At 42.9% G+C, this 19773-nt stretch overlaps 1 protein-coding gene across 1 annotated transcript in view; it reads left to right on the top strand.

Moving 5' to 3' along the window:
* LOC126263555 (breast cancer anti-estrogen resistance protein 3 homolog) overlaps positions 1-19773 on the top strand; it is a 1210178-nt gene that overhangs the window by 442386 nt on the left and 748019 nt on the right. Inside the window, exons 2-3 of the mRNA XM_049960647.1 lie at positions 1565-1722; positions 19398-19509. Coding sequence (XP_049816604.1) covers positions 1565-1722; positions 19398-19509 — 270 coding nt within the window. The remainder of the gene's footprint in view (positions 1-1564; positions 1723-19397; positions 19510-19773) is intronic.

Here is a 19773-nt window from a genome sequence, read left to right as displayed (position 1 = left end):
GTCGCGCGGTTTCGGACTGAAGCGCCTAGAACCGCTCGGCCACCGCGGCCGGCAAACTAGACACACTTTCAGAGGCTTCTTCTATCCATAGAAACCGTTCTACAACGTAACATGGTGCAAACTTATTAAACTTCTGAGTATAACAAGTATAACCTATAAGCTGTGTTTACGTTCATGATGAGTATGAATCCCACTGAATCATTTATGCAACGAAAATCCATACCATATAGGTAACATGTTCCGTGCATCTTGTACCAACATTTGTTTTGTCGGTTTATTTAGATACGATACACAACCAGTCGCTGTTTCGAATTACATACTATTTATTGCACTATTAATTAGTTTTCGAACTACTGCAGGCTTATCGACACATGGTGGTATTACGGAACTTTTTTTCCGGACCATGAATATGCAGCTACAGTCGTGGTGTTGGCGGAAAGAACTGATATTTTACATTTGGTAATATACGTTTTAGGCATCTTGGACACAGACACACTCACACAAACACACACACACACACACACACACGCACGCACGCACGCAGTTCTTACATGCACTTGGTTTTGCAGTAAACAAGAACTGAACGTAAACTCAAAGAGTATCAGGATTATAAATATTCCACATTCCCATTTGGCGGCCTAATACATGTGATTTATCAAATGACAGAATAAAATATTTAGAAGCATACATAATAGACGAAAGTGAACATTACAAGCTGTATGTACTGCTATACGCTAGGATTATACACGTAACATACATAAAAAAGTTACAGGTAAACAAGCAGAAAAAGTTTACTATTTTTGATTCATATTACACGTACAGTGCTAACGTATAGACACGTCTACAGCTTGCAGTGTTCTCTGGCATACATTATCTATTCTGTTTTTATATTATATTCTCTAATTTAACGCATCTCAAGTCAAAGATCGCGTAGGCAAAGAGAATAACTAGAATCCTCGTACGCTTTGTATTTACATTTAGTGTTTGTTTACTAAAGTCATGTGCTTCTACATACTGTGTGTGTGTGTGTGTGTGTGTGTGTGTGTGTGTGTGTAAGCTGTCTAAAATACATTTCATTGAGGGAATTTCTGGTCTATGATAAGATGCCATGTATTGTAAGTATTCAAAAACATAGCGATCTTTTTCTTTCGGACACATTTCGTTGACTTTTGCCTAAATATGCGTTATTTTCGCCAGCACCCCAGCACCACCCTAGAGATTAGCTGCAAATGGCCAAAAAAAAAATTATAGTGCTGTAACTTGTCCATCATTTTTCAATTCTTTAACTGCTATTTTGTATTTTATCCTCCGACACTTTCTAAGACGATGATGCAAACTGGAAACCGGCAGGACAATAAAGTTCTTAACACAGCTTCGAGGTGTTGCTTGAAGTAATATGTCGTTGCAGAAATGGAGCACCCTATTCCTAGTTGTTTGGTTTATAGTCTATCGTATCGTCAACGACACGGTCATATAGCTTTGTGTTTTGAGTCAATTTGTACAGAAACTACGCTCCGCAGTCTGCATGTAACGGCGATTCAAACAGCGCGCTCTTTGTCCGCAGGCATCGCGTGGAGCTTCCGGTTCCCGTCGCTGAGTTCGCTGTCGCGCCGCAAGATGGCAGTGCCGCCGTCGCGGCCGCACATGGACGTGCGCACGTGGATCGAGGTGCTGGAGCTGACGCAGTACGCCGCGCTCTTCGAGAAGTTCGACGGCGTCGAGGTGGGTGCAACCGTCAATAGGTGTCACTAGCTGCTCAAAACACTGCTGGAAACTGACGAAAACCGACGTCCTGTCCGAGAAGAAATCCGCGACGCTTCATCGTTCGGTTAGTGATGCTCTTCCAGCAGGCGGGTTTGCATACTAATTTATGGGGACTGGTTTCCCCCTGATTATGGAGACAACGAATACGTATCGCCCAAGCGTGTTTGGCTCGTCATCAGTGAGTCATGTTTTATTCAGATCTACAAAATTCAACATGTTTTACGAAATGATGACTAGAAGAAAGTAAGGCATAAAATCATTACCATCGTCTCTAGGTTAGCTTTTATCTCAATCTTCATGGGATTATCTTATCGCCTGCAACAACATGATGCTTTTCTGAAGTTGATTGACGAGTTAACAGAATAATGTTCTCTTTAACTGTAATTTCACTGTGTGAAATTGGCACATTAACACAATCCAATGAAAACTGAAATAGATCTAAAAATACTGAAATCTATTACAGCTTACACCAAAGCCTTACCACACAGGAAAGCTCTCACTTACAGAGGGCAGTATCAGAAAGATTACTAACGATTGATGTACGCAACGGTAATCAGAGGAACTATACAATACAAGAACACGAGTACTATTCTTCATTAAACTGAACACGTCCACATCTAGAGAGAGGAAGAGGGGAGGGTGAGAAATGAAATAAGAAAGAAACAAGTTCAGAAGACTCGGTAGAAGGAATAGCAAAACAGTCGAACATCAACTGCAGCCTAGTACAGTAGGAAGAGACCACCTCATATTCAGACACCTGTTGGTGTTCAGTAATACGCGATGTGTCCACCAATCGCCTTTATGACGAACTGGCTTAGCGCTCGCCTCTTCACTCACATTGACTGTATGGTGTGCACAGGTTTATTTTGTTTTCTTTTAATCCAATTTTTACGTTCACAGACTGCAACATTGTGTAAATTTTACACACTAATGAAAGCCGCAGACGCATGGCATCGTCTATTCCGAATGTGCTTCTGACCAAACTCAGTTTCTGGAAGCTAGAGTCAGAGGTCTTTGATAATCTCGCCTGTCGAGCTCACGTGATATTTTCATAGAAAATTTCCTCCCCTACCACATATTTCTTCAGGGGGCAAATACAAATTTTTATGGATTTCACTTTAAAATGTTTTAATATGATGAAATGTTCTCGTAAAAACTTCCATTCCCTTTTTTACCCCCTTGGGGATTGAATTTCCAAAAAGAACTGAAACCTATATTTTTTTTCTTCTAATCGAGAAATCAGAGACCAGGTTTCATAGATTTAGCTTTAAAATTGTTTTAATAATGATTTGTTTTCCAAAAAAGCTTTCACCTACTATTTCACCCCCTTAGTGGTTGAATTACTAAAAGTACTGAAGCACTTATTTAGTTTCTGACATAGAAACCAAATGTCAATTTTTGCAGTTCAAGGTTCAGATTTGCCTTAAGAGCGACATATTTTCAAGAAAATTTCATCCCCTTAGGAATGGAATTTCGAACAATCTCTTACTTAACTATTCCTAGCGTATAAGATCAACACCCTTACCAAATTTCAAGTTTCTATCCTCAGTGGCCTGGGCTGGGCGATGATGCATCAGTGAGTCAGTCTGGCCCTGTTTCACCCCGTCAGGAACTGAATAAAAAAAAAAAAAAAAAAAAAAAAACAGAAAACAAATTTTTATTTCTAACCGAGAAGCCAAATACAATTTTTCATAGATTTAGCTTCAAATAATGCTTTCTTAATGAAATATTTCCATAAAAACTTCCATCCCCATTTCACCCACTTAAGGTCTGAATTTCCAAAAACACTGAAACATGTATTTTTTCATTTCCAACCGAGAAATCAAATACCAGTTTTCATGGATTTCGCTTTAAAAATGCTTAGTAGTTCTTTAATAATGATTTGTTTATAAACAAAACTTTCACCAACTATTTAACCCCAGTACGGGTTAAATTTCCAAACGTGCTGACACACGTATTCCTTTGTTTTTGACCGAGAAAACAAATATTAATTTTCGTAGTTACAGTTTCAAAATTACACTGATAGATATTTTCAATTAACCTTTCATCCCCTATTTTACTCCTTTAGAGTGGAATTTCGAAAAATCACCGCTTAAACGATGCCTGTACTATAAGATCAACAATCTCTCCAAATTTCAAGCTTCCATCCTTAGCAGATTGGGCTGCTCGATGATCATTTCAATCAGTCAGGACATTGCCTTTCATACATACACACCTCAAAAAAAGTTCTGCATCACCTAGGTTCCGAGAGTTCCGGAACCAGTACAGAAAATTGGAATAGAGATCAACATAAACATCATTTCCGCTCTTTTTATTGCTCATGAAAACCACACACTGCATGTTGTACAACCAGACACAGAGACATTGAGCGCTTCAGGTTGTCACTCCAGGTGACAAATCTGATGCACTCAATTATGCAAGTTTATGTGAGCAATAATGTAAATGCGGCGAAAACTACAAACGTTGTCTGCTGGACGAAAACTATGAAAACAAATACTCCAAACCGACATTTCACGATAGCTAATCAGTAAAAAACGCAGCACATGTTATAATGAAAGCATGAAAGCCGTCTGACGATGAATCGTAATGATTCGAAACCGGTAACGGTATCTTTTGAATAAAGGAACTTTAAATAAATTTGTGGCTTGTTGTTGTCTCAACACCATCAACATTTGTCTTCAAATAACAGCGACGGTCTCCAACCATGTCATCATATGACAAAATTGCATTAATCTACAGTTTTCTTCCGTAACTCGGCATTTCTAAACTTCTCTTCTTGTCTGAGCTGTTTATTGCCCACCTTTCACTTTCGTCGAAGATTACTCTCCAGAAAAATACCATAAGAGAATACTGCCTGTCAGTTAAATTTATATTCTATGAAAACAATTTTCTCTTTTTTAGTAACTTTTTCTTGCTGTTGCCAATCTGCATTTTATACCCTCTCTGCTTTGACCATCGACAGTTACTTTGTTGCCCAAATAGCAAAACTAGACTACCAGTTTAGGTGTATCATTTTCTAATCTAATTCCGTGAGCATCGTACGATTTAACTCGACTACTTTGAGTTAACTTATTTTAATTGTCATGATAGTCACCTTATAACCGCTTTTTAAGGTACTTTCGTTCCGTTCAGCTGTTCTTCCAAGTTCTTTGGTGTCTCTGACAAAATTACAATATATGTGAAATATTTGGGTCTTCTTTTTGTTCAATAAGTACTGCAAAAAACACGTTTTTTTCAAGCACTAAATATAACATGGCCTTCTGAGGATGACACATTTCTGCTCGAACATATTTGGGCAATATTGAGATTTTTTTCTTTTCATAAGGAAGTGGAAACCATTTCCCACAATTCTGTGAATACTTGTTTGACAGTGTATACTCAGTCGGTCGTGAAACCGGTTTTAGTTTCAGTAAATCATCGTCATATCAGCCGATATCAATGCTTATCTTACAGGTTCATTACGAGAAAAATTTACGAGTATATCAATGAATGCTTAGACTGCTTATGAAGACCAAAAGCGCTTATGGTCAGTTGAATATAAGCTGTCGTAATGCACAATACATACAGTGGTTACACATCGTAATCAAATACCTATAATACATTGTTAAATAACTATTTGCACGGGAATGCTTTTTACTCGCACATACAACTCATATGTAGGTATTTTAGCACACTGACAAAATAACTCATTCAGATTCGTAATCAGTGACTGACATATTCCAAACGTAAACATGACTAGAACTATAACAAGAGAGAGATTTTAAACGAAGATATTTTGCATATCGTACACCAGAGATACATAAAATTAGTTAATAGGAAAAGGAAGGAAAGTAAAGACAGTAGTAGAAGATGGACGGAACAAAAGCAGTCAAGAAAACCAACGAGAAATTTGGAAAGGAAATTAAAGTAAATTGAACACCTTTAGATTTGCTGATGACACTGTAATCTTGACGAGGCAGGAAAAGGACTTGGAAGGTCCCTTTTTATGGAATGGATAGTGTCCTAAAAGGAGCTTATATGTTGAATATCAACAAAAGTAAAACAAAGGTAACTGAGTGTAGTTGAATTAAATCTGGCAATGCTGAGGGACTTGGATTAGAAAAGTATTAGACGAGTTTTGCATTTGGGCAGCAAAATGACTTACGATGGCCGGAGTAGACTGCAGACTAACAGTAGCAAGACAAGCGTTTCTGAAAAAGAGAAATTTGATAACACTGAAAATAAAATTAAGTGCTACGAGTCTTTACTAAAGATATTGTAGCCTTGTGCGGAAGTGAAACTTGGTCGGCGAGCTGTTGAGACAAGAAAAGAACAGAAGCTTTTGAAATATGCTACAGAAGAATGTTGAAGATAACATGGGGAGATGGGACGACTAACCATTATTCGGATTTGAGAGAAAAGCAAGTTATGGTACAACTTGACTGAAACAAGGGATCGGTTGATAGGGGACATCCTGAGGCATCAAGGAAAGAACTTCGAGATGAGGGAAGAGAGAGAGTTTGTGTGTGTGTGTGTGTGTGTGTGTGTGTGTGTGTGTGTGTGTGTGTGTGTATGCTGCGGGAGGGGGAGAGGGGGGGAGGCACCAAAGTTAGACTGCTAGGAGCACGTCCAGATGTACATGGACTGCAGTGGTGACCCATTGATAAAGAGGCTTTCATGGGGTAGACTATGTGCAGAGGTGCATCAGACTCATCTATCCCACTGAAGACCTCAACAAAAACAACAACACATAAAATTTGTCGTAGCATAACTCATTAATGAAACTGTAAACTAAAATCTGAAAGACTATTGAAGACTATTGAAATTTAATATCCTGTACTTTCCACACTACCAGCAACGCCGTATAGTTGCGATATTCACGTTACAATTGGAAATTACAATTATTTAATCGGTGTAACTGGAATAGAGTTTCTAGTGATTGCGTAATTATGAGAAATTCAGACGCCGAGAAAGATAGGAATTCAGATGACTGTCAATATGCATACGTTTGACGAAAGAGAGATAAAACCTTACTTTTCAGAAGGTCAAAGCAGACTCCTCAAGTGTAAAGGAAATGGTTCAAATGGTTCAAATGGCTCTGAGCACTATGGGACTCAACTGCTGTGGTCATAAGTCCCCTAGAACTTAGAACTACTTAAACCTAACTAACCTAAGGACAGCACACAACACCCAGCCATCACGAGGCAGAGAAAATCCCTGACCCCGCCGGGAATCGAACCCGGGAACCCGGGCGTGGGAAGCGAGAACGCTACCGCACGACCACGAGGTGCGGGCCATGTAAAGGAAATCACAGTTGGATGATGCAAAACTGAGAGCTAAAGACATAAACGATAGATAAAGAAAGAGACAAAGGTACAAAAATTTTGTCAAAGGGTACCTTCGGTTCATCAGTACTGTTTCTACACTCCTGGAAATGGAAAAAAGAACACATTGACACCGGTGTGTCAGACCCACCATACTTGCTCCGGACACTGCGAGAGGGCTGTACAAGCAATGATCACACGCACGGCACAGCGGACACACCAGGAACCGCGGTGTTGGCCGTCGAATGGCGCTAGCTGCGCAGCATTTGTGCACCGCCGCCGTCAGTGTCAGCCAGTTTGCCGTGGCATACGGAGCTCCATCGCAGTCTTTAACACTGGTAGCATGCCGCGACAGCGTGGACGTGAACCGTATGTGCAGTTGACGGACTTTGAGCGAGGGCGTATAGTGGGCATGCGGGAGGCCGGGTGGACGTACCGCCGAATAGCTCAACACGTGGGGCGTGAGGTCTCCACAGTACATCGATGTTGTCGCCAGTGGTCGGCGGAAGGTGCACGTGCCCGTCGACCTGGGACCGGACCGCAGCGACGCACGGATGCACGCCAAGACCGTAGGATCCTACGCAGTGCCGTAGGGGACCGCACCGCCACTTCCCAGCAAATTAGGGACACTGTTGCTCCTGGGGTATCGGCGAGGACCATTCGCAACCGTCTCCATGAAGCTGGGCTACGGTCCCGCACACCGTTAGGCCGTCTTCCGCTCACGCCCCAACATCGTGCAGCCCGCCTCCAGTGGTGTCGCGACAGGCGCGAATGGAGGGACGAATGGAGACGTGTCGTCTTCAGCGATGAGAGTCGCTTCTGCCTTGGTGCCAATGATGTCGTATGCGTGTTTGGCGCCGTGCAGGTGAGCGCCACAATCAGGACTGCATACGACCGAGGCACACAGGGCCAACACCCGGCATCATGGTGTGGGGAGCGATCTCCTACACTGGCCGTACACCACTGGTGATCGTCGAGGGGACACTGAATAGTGCACGGTACATCCAAACCGTCATCGAACCCATCGTTCTACCATTCCTAGACCGGCAAGGGAACTTGCTGTTCCAACAGGACAATGCACGTCCGCATGTATCCCGTGCCACCCAACGTGCTCTAGAAGGTGTAAGTCAACTACCCTGGCCAGCAAGATCTCCGGATCTGTCCCCCATTGAGCATGTTTGGCACTGGATGAAGCGTCGTCTCACGCGGTCTGCACGTCCGGCACGAACGCTGATCCAACTGAGGCGCCAGGTGGAAATGGCATGGCAAGCCGTTCCACAGGACTACATCCAGCATCTCTACGATCGTCTCCATGGGAGAATAGCAGCCTGCATTGCTGCGAAAGGTGGATATACACTGTACTAGTGCCGACATTGTGCATGCTCTGTTGCCTGTGTCTATGTGCCTGTGGTTCTGTCAGTGTGATCATGTGATGTATCTGACCCCAGGAATGTGTCAATAAAGTTTCCCCTTCCTGGGACAATGAATTCACGGTGTTCTTATTTCAATTTCCAGGAGTGTATTTACAACGTTCTAGTATAATGTAAAATGTTTAGATTGATTAGCAAGACTTGGAGATTAGTCAGATGTGTATCCAGTTCGTATCCTAGGTTAACGAAAGTCTGGTAGGCTCGCCAACTAATCAGAATGTCCGTGTAGCTTGGAGCCACCAGTTTATGCAAATACCCCGGTGCTCTATATGTACAATTCAGAAATGCATTACACAGACAATAAAAATACACAGAACAAAATCTGATCTACTCACAGCCTGATGGCTTGCACGGCTTTATGTTCATCCTACACTGAAGAGCCAAAGAAACTGCTACACCTGCCTAACATCGTGTAGGGCCCCGGCGAGCACACAGGAGTGTCGCAACACGAGGTGGTGTGGACTCGACTAAAGTCTGAAGTAGTGGTGGAGGGAACTGACGCCATGAACGCTACAGGGCTCTCCATAAATCCGTAAGAGTACAAGGGGGTGGAGTTTTACGAACAGCACGCTGCAAGGCTTCAAATATATGCTCCCTAACGTTCATGTCTGGGGAGTTTGGGGGCTAGTGGAAGTGTTTAAACTCAGAAGAGTGTTCCTGGGCCACTCGGTAGCAATTCAGGACGCGTGGGGCGTCGCATTGTCCTTCTCGAATTGCCCAAGTCCGTCGGAATACACAATGGACATGAATGGATGTAGGTGATCAGACAGGATGATTACGTACGTGTCACCTGTCAGAGTCGTATCTAGACGTATCACGGGTTCCGTATCACTCCAACTGCATATGCTCCACACCATTACAGATCATCTACAAGCTTGAACACTCCCCTGCTGGCATGCAGGGTCCATGGCTTCATAAGGTTGTCCCCATACCCGCACAAGTCCATTTGCTCGATACAATTTGAAACAAGACTCGTTAGACTAGGCAACATGTTTCCAGCCATCACCAATCCAATGTAGGTGTTGATGGGTTCAGGTGAGGCGTAAAGCTTTGTGTCGTGCAGTCATCAAGGGTACGCGAGTGGGCCTTCGGCTGCGAAAGCCCATATCGATGATATTTCGTTGAATGGTTCGCACGTTGACACTTGTTGATGGCCCAGCATTGAAATTTGGAGCAACTTGTGGAAGGCTTTCACTTCTGTCACACTAAATGATTCTCTTCAGTCCCGTTCTTGCAGGATCTTTTTTTGTCCGAATGAAGTCGGAGATTTGATGCTTTACCGGATTCCTGATATTCACGGTACATTCATGAAATTGTCGTACGGAAAAATTCCCACTTCATCTCTACCTCGGAGATGCGGTTACGTGGGTTTTCCTACCGTGGGGTTTCCTACAAGGGTGCAGTAGGTAGTGAAACTGTCCAGATTAACCGGTTCCCTAACGAGGTGTTGGCGAACTGAGCCTCCCCCACTGCTTGTCTACCCCAGTCGCTCACCCTCAGTGCAGGTGTTGTCACCGTTTCTCAGACTGTGTCGTCGTGGATCAGCATCAATAATTTCGCAAAGTTAACTTGCCGATTCTGCAGTTTCGTCATATATGTCATACGAAACTAATTATTCGTGCCTAGCGGATCTCATTCACAAAAGTACGCTTTTAACGGAATTTCTAAAGTAATAATACACAATCTGCTTTTTATTGAATTTTTATCTCAACAAAACTGAAATTTTACTTGGTAAATTTCTTACATAAAGCTTCCAGAATTTTTGGTGAGGAAGGTGGAATGAGGACTCAGACAGTTGGTTGCCCACTTTTCTGTCAGAGACTTTTAAACACCATCATATTTGCCTTTATTGTGCTCCAACAGGAGCATTTTTCAGCTGATTATTATGTAGTTCATTTTATAAAGATGAAATTCCAACTAGATGAAATTTGGTGGAGTCATCTATATTAAGCAACGAATTTTATCATCTGTAGACATTCTCTATCCACCTCCTCCTTCCGTCCATCCGTCTCTCTTTCCATCTCCTCCATCTGCCCCCCTCTCTCACAACACTTCCTCCTCCTCTCCATCCTCCTCTCCTTCTCCATCCATATTCCCGTCTCTGTCCACCTCCTCCACCGCTTTTTCTAATACTACATCAAATTCACAATAAAACCCCTAATTTATGTATTTATTACAGTGTTCCATTAGTCATTCATCACCTTCCCCCTTTCTCTGTTTACCTGCTGCTCCCTCTCTCTTTTAATCTGCTTCTCTCACTTCTCTGGATGCACCTCCTCCCCCTTCCCCGCCCCTATCACGTTCTCCTGTCTCCGTATATCTCCTCCTCCGCCTCCGTCATGCCATCTCCTCTTTCCCCGTCTATGAAGAAATACGTTTATCTGCCAACTTTCATGCTGACTGACGAGACGATGTTGAATTTATTTAAAGGGAGGCCAACCATCCGCCATCCAGCATAAGTTGGCTTGTGTAAATCCCTTCACCACAAAATCATACATACATGAGCCAACTCCCAAGCTGATCAGTGAAATGGTGTGTAATTCTGTTGTAGGGCGCCCTCCGCCATACACCGTATGAAATTTCAAGTGAGGTTCCCCTTATTTTGAAGATCAAATGTACAAAATTTCATCAAGATCGGAGCAACACTGTGGTTTTTGTTGAAATCCGTAAGTAAAGTACCCTCCACCATGCACTGAACAAAGTTTTATGTAGACAGTGACCTTCCTCTTGGTTTGGGAAATAGGAAATCATTTTTATACACCCCGCTCGCTCTATGCCGACTTAGTTGTGAAACATAAATAATAGATTCGAACAACAGAAATCATGTAATGATTAAATAATAGTATTATTAGCTATTAAATAGCTATTAAATAATAGCTATTAAATAATAGTTACGAGATTACGAGAGCAGTCACTTTCAGTATTACGTAAAATAACGTTACACCTTGTAAATTATCACGACACAAAATGATGATAAGGAATGTGAGACTTCCTTCCGTTTGCGTTTGAAACTCTCGGAGAAATCTTGTGTAGTGAGAAGGGTGGGAGGGGGCAGCAAGGGGAGCCTCGATTTGTTTTGCCGGCCGGGGCCTCTGACAGGTTTAGTGTGCCACTGCTCGTAGGAAACCACACGGTAGGAAACCCCACGGTAGGAAACCCCACGACACCGGAGATGCTGCGTCCCATCGCTGTGCGCCGACTATGACACTACGTTCAAACTCACTTCAATCTTGATAACCTGCCATTGTAGCAGCAGTAACCGATCTGACAACTGCGCCAGACACTGTTGTCTTATATAGGCGTTGCCGACCGCAGTACCAAATTCTGCCTGTTTACATATCTCTGTATTTTAATACGCATGTCTATACCAGTTTCTTTGGAGCTTCATTGTAATTACCGCGTGACGACACCAAGGATGTCGAGCCGCAGAAATAAATTGTGCGAATGCCTACAATACGAGGGATCTGTGAAACGCGTTATAGCACCAGAGGGGAAATAATCTTCTTATTTCAGATACTTAACTTACTTTACCTAACCGTCTGTATCCGGACAAGAACGGCTGTACTCTCTTCTTCCAGTGCTCTACAACTCTGATAGCCTTGTAATTGCTCAAAAGTAGATCTCCGCTGTGCAATCAGACTCCATGCTTGGGCACAAGAGCAAATATTCAGTCGTCTGCGTTTTTCCGTAATCATGCTGGCCATCTTCAGAGTAGCCCCATTTAAACATGTTGACTTCACATTTTGCGACTCCTGTCCTTAATCTGTTCAGTGCTCTCCTCGTATTACACTATAATTACTGGCCTTGTGTGATTTTGTCTTTGGGTTATAGGGTTCCTTTTTGTAGAGAATCCAACCATAAGGATACGTTGCTGGTCTCGGATCGGCCTTCTTGCGGTAATGTCTGTTGGAGAAATTTTTTCCTTGAATTAAGACGAGTTGGAACTGTTTGCTGGTTATACATTAAGTGCCTCGTTTTGGTTTGCCGTTTTTTCCTCTCTGTTTTGCGTCTGACATCTGGTGGTTTTATGGTCGCAGGTGGGTAAATGTTGTGGATTAGTGTAAGCCTCAGACATCCGTTAACAATCCCGACAGTCTCATTTAAAGCGACGCTGCTTGTTTGGAGTGGCAAGAAGCCTCTCATACTTGTGCCATATATTCCCACGACTGCAAAACGGAGACCTGTTGCTGATGATCGAAGAACTTTAGGCTGCGCTACTCATGCTGATATGGCCAGTTTACGTATAATACTGTTTGTTGCAAATATTTTTCTTTTAATTTCAGTAGTGTTTTTTTTTTAATGACAATGTACGCTCTAGTGAGGCTGACTCCCAAGTATTTTCTGTTGCTGTAATTGTCTACTCTAATCCTTATCCATTCTATTTCCCACTCTCGTGTGACCTCTCTGTTACACAGTTGGAATGTGCATACTTGACTTTTTCCTGGAACAGGTCGCAGGTGGTTTTCCTTACAGTAGGTCCCAAAGGTTTGCAAAACCTCAGTCAGCTCTCTTTCAGCCTCTTGAAACGTTATTCCTTGATAAGTAATGGCGGTGTCGTCTGCATATATGAGTATTTTTATTTGCGGCGATTGTGACTGGTCATTTGTTTACATATTGTACAGAACAAGGGAAAGAACGCTTTTTTTGTGGTAATGCATTCTTTTGGTTCCTCCATCTACTTTCTCCCCTTGGAAGGTCATCTAGATACTTCGATTCTGCAGCATGCTTCTTAAATGTGTAAGTCATAATAAACGTTGTTTACATTTAGTTCGTTTCTAATTTAATGGAACATGTGCATCATTCTTTCATCTGTTGCTGACAAGGAAATTGCGTACAAAATGAAAGACTGATAGAAGATGCCCGTCGAGGAAAAACACTGTTTTATGTGTCTCTAACAATTTGTGAAATTCGATACAAGTAAAGTGTAAACGGAAATATTGAAAGACCCGTGATTTTGTGTAGCAAGTAAAAATTATGATTTTAGAGCGAATGGTGAGATTCATTCAGATGAAATAAAGGAACAATAGATTATGTGTGTTATCCGAAAATCAGACGGAAGTTTGTTGGGAAGGTCATCGGATTTTTACATCAGTCGTTTACCTGTGGAAGAGGCACTGTAATGTTTGTAGTCTGCAGCTCACACTATGCGAAATAAATTTTCCCTTCAATGTAATATTCGCAAATAGGCACCATTATTAAGATTCTCGGTTGCTGGAAGAAATTTTTCATCTTTTTCTAGTTTTACTTCAGGAATGTCGTAACATTTCATCTCAACTATGACAATTATTAAAGCACTTGTATGTTTCGCTATTCTTTCTAAACATTATTTTGAAAACAGGTGTCATTGTCAACTCGTTGTGGCGTCACATTACAGCTCTGATTAGTCCCACATATTGAAGAAATAGTTCATTATTTATTTTATTCCGCTCTTGCCATCGAGGATGTCCCGATGATGGAAAGTGCAGCTGACGTATATTTTTGGGGAAATGAGAAGCTTAAAGGCAGTCCCTCAGTTAACTGATAAAGACATTTCAAGCTGATGCTTACTGAGCAGTAACCGAGCAAAACCGAAACGTAACATTTTCTTATTCTATGCAGCGTATGAGATACATAATTAGTAACGTGCAGCAGGCGAAAAACATAGATCCAGGTTTGAATACTGATACAGAAGTAAAAATAGCTGAGATTTTTCCATGACACCTCTGTCCGTGTCTAAATCCCGGTGTCTAGAGCATTATTTTCTTTGGAGCACGTTAGACAGTGACAAACGAGCCCTGTAGCAGTGTAGTCCGTATTTCTCGTAACCGGCAACACAAAACAACGCCGGTGGAGATACAGCATACCTACTAAAATTAACTCCTCCCCCCTTCCATAAAGCTACAGGTTTAATACTCGTGCACTGAAGCGAATCCATTATGATTTGGTTGCTGGTGACTTCTCTGCGGTATCACGTCTAACAGACTATACAGACGAGTCAACAAGTAAGTGGCGTAGGGGCTGTAGTGGATAAAACTAACCACTGAAAGTATTCCGTGTTAATACAACTTTTTAGTGCAGTGGATATTGATACAAATGGAAACTGGTGTGGACGTGGAGTGGAATTTCACGATGTAAAGAATTCACGAGCATAAAACACTCATTACATCTTGTCTTATTTTGACAGCGTGATACGAACCGTTTACTAGTACTATGCGAGAGCGCTTTCGACGTCACAAGCTGAATGAAGGAGGCGTCATATTGGAATACGTACAGTTTACGAAGATAAAGTGGCACATCAGGTGATTTTTGTTTTATAACTTTGCAAACTACGAAAATATGCTATTTCAAGGAACTGGCATATGCAAAATACAGGTATATCAAAAACCTGTCTATAAGGTACGATTTATTACAATAAAATGTCGTGGAACGGTAATTCGGTGGTTAAAAGTGTTACCACACCTTTAAGTGCAGAGGATGGGAATATCAACGCCTCCAAATGTTTTACTACACCAATGTCCGTGTGCACCTCCATATAACCGCGGCAGCTTAAGATATCCAAATTCTATCCAGAGCGAGTAAATATATACAGCTGCCGTTTTCCCTAAGGCAGGGTTAATTTTTTTGGCGCATGCATGAAATTTTTGACGTTTATAGCTACCCTGATACAGCTTTTTGCTTTTGTTTTAAATTGAGCGATATACCTATTATTCTAGCATGGAAATGATCCTTCAAACGGGGAACTCAAGGACACAACTTCTGTGAAACGTGCTCAGTTAGCAACAAGGTAAATAGCACTGTAGATCACTATCCCGCCATAAGGAGAACAGGTTCCACGAACCCTGAGGAGAAGAGGCTCCTCGACCATCTGCCCTTCAGTATGGAATATAAGGAAATACGTCACTCAGTAACTGTTCGGGTATTTAATATTATAACTACCACGTCAAATCCTCAGAATATTGGCTTTGAGCCGTGCTACGCGCTTTAAAGAGATTCCGGATAGGCAATAGAGCATGCTGAATTTCATCTCGCCCTATCGCTGCCCACGTCCGTGTTATCCATTTCATGCCCATTCCCGTCGCCGGTGCTACGTCTAGAGCAGTTGTTTTAAATTTACCTTCTGATAAATGGCCAGAGGTTCTAAGTCTGGTACGTGTGCAGGCTATTTCGTGTTTCCTAAACAACTGATCCAACGACATCCAAATGTTTTGTTACGAAGTCCTGTAATAATTCATTAAGAAAGAGAGGAACATCCCTCATGTAGCCTTGTCTCAAGTAGAATGTCTCCCAACAACTGCAACAGCATGTACGTTAGGAAATTCCGAGAGTTGTGGCTATTTAAAGTCCGATTAATAAAGCAGGGACCAAATATGCGATTCTTGAAGACACTGCGTCACGCGTTGACAGGACAAACTCATTGTTTATCTACTTTTATCAACCAGCGTGGGCTTCCACCTGACCAGTAGTGCAAAGTCCGAAATAGATTCGCCCATCGTTTGTAAACGCCGCTTGATCAGTGGACAAAATTAACGTAGAAACACCGCAACAGCTTGCAGGGCATTCCATTGGATAATCCCAATCGCTCTCTCGAGCTGGTTCGTAGTGACATGTAGATTGTGTGTTGTCACTGACAAAATGTTACTTTTATTTTTTCATCAATTCCTGTTCTTGCCCGTTGGCGTATTTTATTCTTAACACTTCCAGGTTCATGAAACCTTTTAATCGTGAGGCCGGCCGCTGTGGCCGAGCGGTTCTAGGCGCTTCAGTCCGGAACCGCGCTGCAGCTACGGTCGCAGGTTCGAATCCTGCCTCAGGCATGGGTGTGTGTGATGTCCTTAGGTTAATCAGGTTTAAGTAGTTCTAGGGGAGTGATGACCTCAGATGTTAAGTCCCATAGTGCTTAGAGCCATTTGAGCCATTTTTTAATCGTGAGGGCTTGACGCACAACTCTAGAATCTCATGTAGACTGCTGTTTAAACAGTAGGTCATGCTGATTGTCTTGCACTACATTTACTCCTTTGCGAAATTTCTTGACAACAAACAACTGCAGGGAGACTAAGAAGCTGGCTATCTTCCCGTATAGGTACCGACAGTATACACGGAAGTAATCAAAGTCATGGGTTTTGTGCATGAACTGATCTCTCAGGACATATCTCGTAAATGTTCAACGTGATTCATGTCGGCGACCTTGGTGGCCATATCATTCGCTCGAATTATCCAGAATGTTCTACAAACCAATCGCGAGCAATTGTGGGCCGGTGACGTGGCGCACCGTCACCTAAAAAATTCCATTGTTGTTTCAGAGCATGAAATCCATGAATGGTTGCAAATAGTCTCCAAGTAGCCGAGCATAATCATTTGCAGTCAGTGATCGGTTCAGTTGAACCAGAGGACCCAGTTCATTCCAGGCAAACACGGCTCACACTCTCATGGGGCCACCACGGTTTCTAGTTTCTTATTTTGAGAGACAGTCTCTCGTTCTTCATTCTTCTACAATCCAGTTTCTTTTATCAAATTCAGTTTCCTTTCTAAAGCTAAAGGTATAGAGATCATTTCTGGCATCACTATTTGTAATTCTGTCTGACCTTTCACAAGCTAAAACCTTCTCGTCAAACAACATTACTGATGGCTAGATATTTCTCTGTTGTCTGCATGTGGCCAATAATTCGCTTCCATTTTGCAGTACTGGAATTGCCATCGTTTCTGTAAAATTTCGTCATTTTTCTTATTGAGAATTTTTTTAAAATATCTATTTATTTAGACACTGGACTCGCATTCTGGAGGACGACGGTTCAATCCCGCGTCCGGCCATCCTGATTTAGGTTTTCCGTGATTTCCCTAAATCACTCCAGGCAAATGCCGGGATGGTTCTTCTGAAAGGGCACGGCCGACTTCCTTCCCCATCCTTCCCTAATCCGATGAGACCGATGACCACGCTGTCTGGTCTCCTTCCCAAAACAACCAACCAATCTATTTATTGTTCAACATTTACCCCCGAACTTCGATAATTAATACCTAAATCTTTATCGTAGCCGTAGGTACTATCGTAATCGAAGTGATTAAAATAGTTAACCTGTTCTGTTACTTAGGTATTCACAGTTATTTTTATTCTTGTAGGGCCTTTTACACTAAGTTCCATTGTTTACACTACTGACCATTAAAATTGATACACCAAGAAGAAATGCAGATGATAAACGGGTTTTCATTGGACAAATATATTATACTAGAACTGACATGTGATTACATTTTTACGCAATTTGGGTGCGTAGATCCTGAGAAATCAGTACCTAGAACAACCACCTCTGGCCGCAATAACTGCCTTGATACGCCTGGGCATTGAGTCAAACAGAGCTTGGATGGCGTGTACAGGTACAGCTGCGCATGCAGCTTCAACACGATGCCACAGTTCATCAAAGGTAGTGACTGGCGTATTGTGACAAGCCAGTTTCTCGGCGACCATTGACCAGACGTTTTCAATTGGTGAGAGATCTGGAGAATGTGCTGGCCAGGGCAGCAGTCGGACATTATCCTGCTGAAACGTAGGGTTTCGCAGGGATCGAATGAAGGGTAGAGCCACTGGTCGTAACACATCTGAAATGTAACGTCCACCGTTCAAAGCGCCGTCATTGCGAACAAGAGGTGACCGAGACGTGTAACCAATGGCACGCCATACCATCACGCCGGGTGATACGCCAGTATGGCGATGACGAATACACGTTTCCAATGTGCGTTTACCGCGATGTCGCCAAACACGGATGCGACCTTCACGATGCTGTAAACAGAACCTTGATTCATCCGAAAAAATAACGTATTGCCATTCGTGTACCCAGGTTCGTCGTTGAGTACACCATCGCAGGCGCTCCTGTCTGTGATGCAGCGTCAAGGGTAACCGCAGCCATGGTCTCCGAGCTGATAGTCCATGCTGCTGCAAACGTGGTCGAACTGTTCGTGCAGATGGTTGTTGTCTTGCAAACGTCCCCATCTGTTGACTCTGGGATCGAGACGTGGCTGCACGATCCGTTACAGCCAAGCGGATAAGATGCCTGTCATCTCGACTGCTAGTGATACGAGGCCGTTGGGATCCAGCACGGGGTTCCGTATTACCCTCCTGAACCCACCGATTCCATATTCTGCTAACAGTCATTGGATCTCGACCAACGCTAGCAGCAATGTCGCGATACGATAAACCGCACTCGCGATAGGCTACAATCCGACCTTTATCAAAGTCGGAAACGCGGTGGTACGCATTTGTCCTCCTTACACGAGGCATCACAACAACGTTTCACCAGGCAACGCCGGTCAACTGCTGTTTGTGTATGTAAAACAGGTTGGAAACTTTTCTCTGTGAGGACGTTGTAGGTGTCGCCACCGGCGTCAACCTTGCGTGAATGCTCTGAAAAGCTAATCATTTGCATATCACAGCATCTTCTTTCTGTAGGTTAAATTTCGCGTCTGTAGCACGTCATCTTCGTGGTGTAGCAATTTCGATGGCCAGTAGTGTATTATTTAGGGATTCACAGTTATTTTTATTCTTGTAGGGCGTTTTGCAATAAGTTCCATTGTTTATATTCTCCTCTAATAGTGTCATTTCACATTCTTTAGAAGTTTCCCCCAAAGGCAAAGTTACAGTAAAAAACTTTTCGTTTCGTGATAAGATATTCCAGAAAGAAGGTATCAATCTGCAGTGGAGTGCAAGACTTACTGTTACATTAAGACTGTTCGCCACACGGATCCCGGAATCGGAGCCGCCATTTTTATATGGGAACACCGCCAGCAAAACACGACTCTCAGGTGGCAGGCAGTAGACCGCGGGAGTCAGAATGAGATCGGTACGCAGTTCGAATCTCAGCAAGGCTCGAATACCCCTGTTATTTGTCTCGTGTGGTAACGTACTGAAGAGGTTTGTTTTGTTGCTTTTGCGCAGGACCTGCTGACGTTCTCTGAGGAGGACATCAGGGACCTGGGCGTGAAGAACTCGGCGCACCGCGCCAGAATCGTCTCCAGCCTCGTCGCGCTGCGGGCCAAGTACGAGAAGAGTGAGTATCACGGAATAGTACCTCACACTAGTAATGTACACTGAGTTACGCATCACCTGCGGTAAATACAGGGTGACAGTGTTCGCAGATATGAAACTTCCTTGCAGATTAAAACTGTGTGCCGGAGCGAGATTCGAACTCAGGACCTTTGCCTTTCACACTTGCCCGCGAAAGGTCCTGAGTTCGTATCGCAGTTTTAATCTACCACGAAGTTTCATATCAGCGCACACTCGGCTGCAAAATGAAAATTTCATTCTGGATACG

This window comes from Schistocerca nitens, chromosome 6 (assembly GCF_023898315.1).
Source record: "Schistocerca nitens isolate TAMUIC-IGC-003100 chromosome 6, iqSchNite1.1, whole genome shotgun sequence".
NCBI classification, from domain to species: Eukaryota; Metazoa; Arthropoda; class Insecta; order Orthoptera; family Acrididae; genus Schistocerca; species Schistocerca nitens.
The sequence above is the reverse complement of the archived record's forward strand: the minus strand, read 5'-3'. Positions and strand labels throughout refer to the sequence as shown.